The sequence below is a fragment of the Zingiber officinale genome, chromosome 4A (assembly GCF_018446385.1).
Source record: "Zingiber officinale cultivar Zhangliang chromosome 4A, Zo_v1.1, whole genome shotgun sequence".
NCBI lineage: Eukaryota > Viridiplantae > Streptophyta > Magnoliopsida > Zingiberales > Zingiberaceae > Zingiber > Zingiber officinale.
The window spans coordinates 117,969,587-117,979,138 of NC_055992.1; the positions used below are offsets into that span (position 1 = coordinate 117,969,587).

General features: G+C 37.5%; 1 protein-coding gene across 1 annotated transcript; it reads left to right on the forward strand.

The window, feature by feature from the left end:
- Positions 1 to 628: 628 nt before the first annotated feature.
- Positions 629 to 4,051, forward strand: LOC121973591 (receptor-like protein EIX2). Its single transcript, XM_042524985.1, has 2 exons — positions 629 to 972; positions 3,537 to 4,051. Exons 1-2 carry the CDS (start codon positions 755 to 757, stop codon positions 3,910 to 3,912), a joined length of 594 nt encoding a protein of 197 aa, XP_042380919.1. The 5' UTR covers positions 629 to 754; the 3' UTR covers positions 3,913 to 4,051.
- Positions 4,052 to 9,552: the final 5,501 nt, after the last annotated feature.

Here is a 9,552-nt window from a genome sequence, read left to right on the forward strand (position 1 = left end):
TAAACTTAAAACGTTAATCACTCTAATAGATAATTATGAATATTTTCTAATTTAGCTTAAGGTCAATGAAAAGTTTCTTAAAATAGAATTAGTCACATCTAAAATTAATCCATTCAGAAAATTAGATACTAGAATTATTAAATTTAAATTCATCACATGAATACATTTGATTTGTTAGATATTTATCTCATCTAAAATTTAAATTCATCCCTTTTTTTTCACCATACCCATGAGGTCGCTTGTAGGTTTTCAAATTAATAAATAACATTTATATTTTTAATTTCCTTGAAATAAATGCTAACTTGACTAATCAAAGCGAGACTTTGACTTACTGTGATCACGTGATAGGAGACTTTCATTTTTTGCTAGATTTTATTTTAATAACCGCTTGTTTTTATTGCTAACCATGTGAAAGGAGACTTTGACTTTAGATTCTATTTTAACCACGTGATAGGAGAGTTTGACTTTACTCAAGTTATCAGAGACTCTGACAAAAAAAAAAATTAATTGACAATTTTCAACAAAAAAAAAAAAATTAATTAATTATTCCACACAAACTTGAAAGGACCTTTTGTGTATATAAATAGGTATGATAGTTTCCTTCAACTTAACGATTCAATCTAGCTACTCTTCCATAATCACTCTATGGCCATTAGTTATGGTTTCAAGGGCAGTTATAATTCCTCAAAGCATGCGACTTTCTTCCTAATCATCTTATTGTTTAGCACTAAAGCATGCTGTGACGATCATTCACATGCATCTAAAAGGAGCGATTGCTTGGAGCTTGAAAGGAGAGCTCTACTTGCCATCAAGTCTGATTTGTATAACTCTGACCACTGGCTTTCTTCTTGGAGCGGTTATGATTGTTGCAAGTGGAAAAGAGTTGTCTGTGACAACACAACCAAGCATGTCATTAGGCTTGATCTTCACTACCCACTTGATCAATATGCTTCATTTCCCAACAAAAGTAAGGTAAATCCTTCATTGTTTAAATTGAAGCATTTAAAATACCTGGATTTAAGATTCAACAACTTCTCAACCCACATGCCTAGTATGATTTCCTCGCTTGTCCATATGGAACATCTTGACCTCTCCAATGCCAACTTTAGTGGATTGATTCCTCCACAATTGGGCAATCTTTCTAACCTACGCTTCCTCAACCTTAGTTGTTGTTTTTGGTATCCTTCTCTACTATGGTCAAATGACCTAAGTTGGCTCTCCCACCTAACTTCTCTAGAATATCTAGACATGAGTTGTGTCAATCTTTCTTTAGCAAATAGTTGGATTCACCAAATTAATTATAATAACCTAGAACATCTTGCTCTGTCAAATTGTCTGCTACATGATGCAATAGGAGCAGTCACAAGTACAATGAAATTCAATTGGTCAAGCAATAAGATAGAAGGAAATATTTCTGTGAATGCCAATAGGAAGTTGAAACACTTGGATTTGGCCGATAATTCTTTAACTAAAATTCCATTCAATATGGGAAGTCTTATCCACTTGGAGAATCTAGATTTGTCTTCAAATGATAAAATTGGAGAGATACCTTTGAGCCTAGGCAATCTTATCCGATTGGAGTATTTAGATTTGCATTTTAATCAAATCACTGAAGAGATACCTCAGAGCTTGGGCAATCTTATACACTTGGAGTATTTATATTTGCATGGTAATCATATCACTGGAGAGATACCATTGATCATGGGCAATTTTATCCACTTAAAGTATTTAGATTTGTCTGATAATCATATCACTGGAGGGATACCTCTGAGCATGGGCAACCTCTCTAGCTTGTTATTTTTGGATGTGTCATTTAATGAAATTTCTGGATGTATACCAGATGTTTTGGGTAATCTAGTCAATTTGGGCGAATTATTCCTATCTGGTAACAATATTTCTTGTCAAATACCTGGAAACATAAGCAGACTTCACAACTTAAGGCATTTTGAAGCATCTAAGAATAACTTGATGGGGAAGATTTCAATGAGTTTGGGTGATCTATGCAACTTGGAGGTTTTGGGTTTATCTCAGAATAATATTGGTGGAAAACTAACAAATCTACTTGACGGTTTGTCTAAATGTCCACAAGGATCCAAGTTACAGTCCTTGAACATTTATGACAATAAGTTAACGGGGCAGATTCCATTGAGTTTGGGTAATCTATGCAACTTGGAATATCTTGATTTGTCCGAGAATAATATTGGTGGAGAACTAACAAATCTACTTGATGGTTTATCTAAATGTCCACAAGGATCCAAGTTACTGCACTTATACATTAATGGCAATAAGTTCAGTGGGTCAATCCCTTCCTGTCTCGGGCAATTAGCTCAACTGCATTCCTTGGATATTTCATGGAATTCATTAGAGGGTAACATGACTGATGCTCACTTCTCCCGGCTCACCAACTTATGGATTTTGGATATATCTTATAACTCCTTGAATTTGATTTTATCAGATGATTGGCTTCCTCCTTTTCATGCTGAGAAGATCCATATGAGCTATTGTCATTTGGGAACCAGATTTCCTTCCTGGATTCAAACGCAAACAACTTTAAATGACTTATCTTTATCTGGAGTTGGACTCTTTGGAACTATTCCAGCTTGGTTCTCAGATTTCGTATTAGAAAATTCTCTTGACTACCTAGACTTAAGCTCGAATGAATTGACTGGTGAGTTACCTTCTATTCTGTGTAAATATACAGATCTCACCAATAACTCTTTTGAAGGACTGACTTCATTGAGCACTTGGGATTATAACATTTTAAAGTTGTCGAATAACCATATCATTGGTAGCCTTCCATCTTTATTTTGCAACGTTACTTCTCTATATATACTGGACTTGTCCAATAATTATTTATCTGGAGAAATCCCAAATTGCAATGGCTCATATCCAACTGCATTGCAATTTCTGCACTTGGGAAATAACAATTTGTCTGGACCATTTCCTTCCCTTTTGAAAAATTGTGAGCGTTTAATTACCCTTGATCTTGGCTGGAATGAATTTTCTGGTGAAATACCAGGGTGGGTGGGAAGGGCCTTACCAGAGCTGATGTTTCTTCATTTGAGCTCGAATTCATTCCATGGAGTTATTCCAAACAGCATAACAAATTTGTCTTCCCTTCAGATTCTGGATCTTTCCTCCAACAAACTCTTTGGGAGAATACCTTCATTGCTGGGCAGTTTCAGTCATATGGTTGTTAAACAAAACTATAACAATTATGCTTTTCGAGTGTCATACGGAGGAATTATTATTTATAATGAAAACATCATAATAACTGCAAAAGGGTCAACCAATTTATACACCACTCTCAGGGCTGTAACAAGTATAGATCTATCAAACAATGAGCTTTCTGGTGAGATTCCAAAAGAAATCACGAAACTACAAGGATTGTACTTCCTCAACTTATCCAACAACCATTTGATAGGAAAAATTCCAGAAAATATTGGTGCTATGGTAGAATTGGAGTCTCTTGACTTGTCAATGAATTGTCTCACTGAAGAAATTCCTTCCAACCTATCTTCTTTAAATTTTCTCAGCGTCTTGAATCTGTCCCACAACAACTTGTCAGGAAGAATCCCAGTAGGCGGCCAATTTTCAACCTTCAACGTTTCGATATATGCTGGCAACAATGGTCTTTGTGGTGTGCCATTTCCAGAGTGTCCTGGTGACGACGCTAATCATTCACCATCTCCAATAGGAGAAAATGAAAAAAGTGACAAGCTTGAAACAATTCTGAATTATACCTTCATTGTAATGGGGTTCATAGCTGGTTTTTGGGCATATTTTGGCATGATTATCATGAAAAAGTCCATAAAAGTTACTCTCTTTCAGTTGGTGGATAAGATGTATGATTGGATGTATGAGCAACTCTCGCTGAAGATTGCAAAGCTGAATATGAAATGGAAAAAATGAACTTAAGCCCTTGAACTTTCAAGTAGTGAAGAGTGATTGCTTTCTTATATAGTTCGTCATATTTAGTTGTAAATGTTATTGTGTATGAAGAAAGTGTGATGTGAATCTTATTGTGTATGATAGTATGAAAGTTTGACTTTACTCTAGACTTTATTTTAACCACGTGATGACCAGAGACTTTGACAAAAAAAAAATTGAATTGACATTTTTCAAAAAAAAAATTAATTAATTAATTTAGTTCCACACAAAATTGAAAAGACCTTGTTTATATATATACATGATAGGTATGATAGTTTCCTTCAACCTATGGTTCAATCTAGCGACTCTTCTATAATCACTCTATGGCTATTAGTTGTGATTGTAAGGGTAGCAGTAATTCCTCTAAGCATGCTACTCCCTTCCTTGTCGTCTTATTGTGGCACCAGACCATGTTGTGATGATTATCTACATGCATCTAAAGGAACAATTGCATGGAGAGTGAAAGAAGAGCTCTAGTTGCCATAAGTCTGATTTGTATAATTCTGACCATTGGCTTTATTCTTGGATCGGTCATAACGGTTGCAAGTGAAGAGGAGTCACTTGTGACAACCAATGACCATGCCATTAAGCTTGATCTTCACTACCCACTTGATCAATATACTTCAATTCCCTACAAAAGTAAGGTAAATCCTTCTTTGTTTGAATTGAAGTATTTAAAATACCTTGATTTATCCAACAACTTCTCAACCCACATTCCTAGGATGATTTCCTCATTTGTCCATATGGAACATCTTGACCTCTCCAATGCCCACTTTAATGGATTAATTCCTCAACAATTGGGCAACCTCACTGGTTCATTACTTTTGGATTTGTCATCTAATGAATTTTATGGATGTATACCAGATGTTTTGGGTAACCTCGTCAATTTGGAGGAATTACTCCTATCTAATAATAATATTTTGATGTAAATAGATTATATACTTTTATACATTGTTTGACTCACATCTACTTATATTTCTTTAGTATGGTTTATGTTATCGAACCTTATTTCATTGTTGTATTAGCATGATTTCTATTTTTGTTCAGAAATATGCTTTTTGCTTGTTTTCATCAATAGAACACATTGTGGAACGAAAACATAATAAAAATGAATATTGAAACAACTTTGGAGGAAAAACAACAAACATGGTTGTGCCCCTTAGCACGGTCGTATTCTTTCAGCCGACATGGTCGTGTCTTCCCAAGAGCCAGCTAGAGCATTCCAAAAGTGTACACGGCACGACCATGTCTCACTCCAGCAAGGCCAACACCGGGGTCGTGCATTTTGACACAGCTCGTACCTCACTTCCAGAGCTTCACATAGGCAGGTCGTGCCTCATTTTTCAAAAGTCCCACAGCCCGATCATACCCAAGAGGCACTACCGTGACCCTTTTCCCATGGATTTCATGCCACAGTTGTGCCTCCAGGCATGACCATGTGACGTGAAAGGCAGGGGTCGTGTCCTCTGCCTATAAAAGGTGATCTTCTTCTCCTTTTGAAGGAGAGGAGGGTGTTTCCCCTTAGGGAAACCCACGAGGTCCAATTTTATGGCAGATTCCAACAATTTATCGACGATCCAAGACCAAATTCATCATCTCGTCCATCTCTACAACAAAGATTAGTTCCCAAAAACTCCGATTTCAGTCGTCTAAGCTTTCTCTTCTCTTATAGTTTTGAGTTGTAGATTGCTTCTTTTGATGTCTTTGAGTTGTAAGTCCCTTGTTATGGAGTAGATTACTGAATTCTAGGATGCAGGGAGAGATTGTAATGTGATGTTGATGTAAACTCTATGGATTTGCTAATTTCCTAGTTCAATGACATGTTTATGTCATGTCTTGTTTGATTGAATGTGTGTGTGGTGATTCATTGCTTATATGTATTGTTTGATTGAATATATAAAAAGATTGTTCTCCATGTAAAGGGGATGCTCTAGATTGTATGACCGGGAGGGTCTTAGTGATACAGGGTATCTCTTTAACCGGACCTTCTAGAGCGTTGCCTTGAAATGGAGATCAATTCTCTACAAGGGGTTGTCTAGTTAGAGCTTAATGGGTTTATCCATATTCCATGTTAGGAAGTGATCTGTATAATTTAGATGTATGATTGGGAGACCCTCATGTGACAAGGGGTATCCCTTTAATCAGACTTTCTATGTTACCTCTTCCACTTAATGACATTGAAATCCAACGGGATAAACATTCTGATGTAATCATCGTAGAGTTGTATGAGTAATTAGTTAGAATCCCTATAAGAGCATACACATAAAGGATAGAAGATGAACAATTCATAGTATATCAACTAGCATTATAATGAAACTAAAATGCTAGAATCATTTTTCCAACCAACTTTCCAATCACAAATCCTCTGGACCTCTCTCTCTCTCTCAACTCTCTCGCTCTCTTAATCTCTAGCGCTTAATCTTTCAAACAACATTCAATAGTTTAGATAATTTGCTTCATAGACTCAACTAGTGTTTAATTCACAGTCTCTATGGAATCAATATTTTTTACTACTTAATGACTTAACCATGCACTTGCGGTGAGACAACAAGTTTTTGGCTCTATTGCCTGGGACTATTTATGATTAACATTAGATGATAAGTAATTTAGTTACTCTAGACAATTTTCTTTTTTATTAATAAAATTTTGCATTTAATCATTTTATAAATATCTTGTAATTTCTTTCTCTTATTTTTTATTTTATTTTCTACTTTTAAATTCTATATTTTTTTTACTTGCAAATAATCCTGATTTGAAACTTGCTCTTGTATGCTAAGGTCAAATACTATAGAAAATTTGTTGTTTGTTGATACTACGATTGACAGGACATTTAGAAGAAGGAGAATTCTACAAAAACAATTAGAAGAAGAGCAAGCACAAAGAGTTATGACAAACAAACCTCTTAAGGACTACGAAGCACCTTATCCAAGGGGCCTCAGGTCTAGTATCACTATGTTGATGCAATCAACTTCTAGGTTTTAATGTTTGACAATGTACCTAAGTCTGGTCAGTTTGACCAAGGGTTAATCCAAGAAGGACTTGATGTTTGGAAGAGAGAAGTCTAGTCAGGATTAGATAACTAGAAAGGGTAAATCCTAACCGAAGGATACGCAGACGAGAAGTCTACTGAGTGACTAGTTCTAACTGGAGGTTAGACAAGGAGAAGTTCTGGTGAATGAAGTTATGCCCTAGTGAGTGAAGCTAAGTAGTGGAAGTCCTGATGAGTGAAGTCGGGCCTTAGTGAGTAAAGCTAGGTAATGGAAGTCCTGGTAACTGAAGTCGGGCCTTAGTAAGTAAAGCTAGGTAGTGGAAGTCCTGGTAACTGAAGTCGGGCCTTAGTAAGTAAAGTTAGGTAGAGGAAGTCCTGGTAAGTTAGGTGGAGGAAGTCGGGCCTTAGTGAGTGAATATGGCGGTGGAAGTCCTGGTAAGTGAAATCAGGCATGAAAGTCCTAGTGAGTGAAGCTGGGCATCCCTAGGGGGAGGTAACCCTAGGTAATATGTGATCGATTGGTTTCCAATCGACCACGCACAGTCAACCGGACCAGTGAATTATTAATAATGCTAACATTATTTTTCTTTACCATTTTATATCTATTGTACTGAGTCTTAGGAGATCAGCTTGGTCAGATACTAAGCAATGTCAGAGAAAGTCCAAATAGGTTTGAAGGATCATATGTTTGGATGGTAAGTGAACTTAAATCACTGAGAAGAGTGACTTAGTGAGGATGCGTTCTCGATTCAGGGAATAGTAAGAGTCAGTCCAGCTTAGGTCTATTTGGGAAACCTAAGTTGAGACTTTGACTAGATCCTCATCTCGGAGAGACAAAATCTAATTAATACTATTAACTTATTGTATTGTGATAACTTTATTTTATAGGATAAACATATTTTGGTTATCTAACTAACTCTTTTTTGTAGGAAAGAGAAGATTGAAAAAGAGTGGTTCGGGCGCCCAGACCAGGTTCGCCAGGACGGGTGCCTGGCTAGGCACCCGGGCGGTTTGGGCACTCAGATTTGGTCCAAGCGCTTGAACCAGAAAATTCATCCAGAAGTTGAGTTAGAGCACGACAAATGGTTGAACTCACGTCAATGGTCCAAGCACCCGGAGGGGGTCCGGGCGCCCGGAGGTGGATAAACTTCACAGATGAAGTTTCGACAAGAGCTCGCCATATCAGCAAGTCTAGGCACCGGGGAGGGGATCCAAGCGCCCAAACAGGGCCATAAAAGCAACCTTTGACAAGCATCTTCAAAACAACATCTGCTATAACTTTAATTTTCGTGCGCAGCTTCGAAAAGGCTCCGACGACACTAAAAGGCTGCTCCAAAGTTCGAAGAACGATGAGTTCTTCAAATTTCCTTTCTGTTTGTCAGTAACATTTATATTTCAGTTCTTGTACTCAAATCTTTATAACTCATTTTCAAACTGATAGTGATTATCCAACGAAAGCACTCAATAAGTGCGGGCCTTGGAGTAGGAGTTGTCGAAGGTTCCGAACCGAGTAAAAAATTACTTGTATTAGCGTTTGTACTTTCATATTTATTTTTCACTGCATATTCTCGATTTTCAAAAAAGTAACGATCGCTATTCCCCCCACCCCCCCCCCCCCCCCCCCCCCCAACACTAGCGTCTTTACAATCCAACACACTAGTTGGTCCGGGCGCCCGAAGCTGGTCTAGGTACCAATACTACTTTGGTGCCCAATGGGCACCTCGTCGTAGTGGATCAACTTTGGATCCACGTCAATAGCGGTCTGAGCGCTCGGAGATGGTCTAGGCGCCCGAGAGTAGATAAATGCTTCTCCCTTTACCGTTGCAAAACGGATTAAGACGACCAACTAGGTAACCAGCTGGGGCGCTAGATCAAGTTCGGACGCTTAGATTGCACTACGTCATCAAACGGTTACTTCAATTAGTGAGCCTATAAAAGGAGCCCTGGTGCTCGAGATTCAACACAACACACTCGATAATCTTTCTTGTTTTGAACTTTCAACATTATAAGAGACTTCTCCGCCTTCAACAAAGGATAACTTTCTATTAGAGCGTTAACTGTCTTGGATTAGCAACCTTTCCAGTTGTAAATCAAGTAAAATCGGAGTCTTCTCTTACTTTTACTTATGTTTATTTTGATTAACTAATGTGAGTTTGTCTTTGTTAAATAGAAAGCAAAAGAAAGTATACATTTGTAATTTCAGGCAATTCCCTCCCCCACTCTTGTCGGTTGCACGGGACCAACAATTGGTATGAGAGCTCAACTATCTCAGAAAGACTAACCACCAACTGAAGCAACAAGATGGTCAGAGCTAGCATCTACACACCAACGTTCGAGGGGGAATTCACGTTCTGAAAATGAAGAATGAAGGTATTTTTTTCAAATTAACTCAATATAATGATTTTTATTAAATTTGGTTTTGAAGTCCCCAATAGCAAAGATGGAAAAGAACTCGAGGAGCATCTTTGGACTAAGAAGCAGTGCCATAAATTCATTACAAATGGTAAGGCCGAGTTCCACCTTCTGAGTGTTCATCCTGCTTAGGAATTTGACAAAATTGGCAACTACCACTGTGCAAAGAACTTTAGGAAATGTTCTTGGAGCTCTACGAACAATCAAAGGAAGAAGAATCT

Excerpts from the sequence above, each read along its gene's own strand:
- LOC121973591 (XM_042524985.1), top strand. The coding sequence starts at position 755 with ATGCATCTAAAAGGAGCGATTGCTTGGAGCTTGAAAGGAGAGCTCTAC. Across the intron at positions 973-3,536 it reads CATTTCCCAACAAAAGTAAG|CGTCTTGAATCTGTCCCACA; the intron begins GTAAATCCTTCA and ends AAATTTTCTCAG.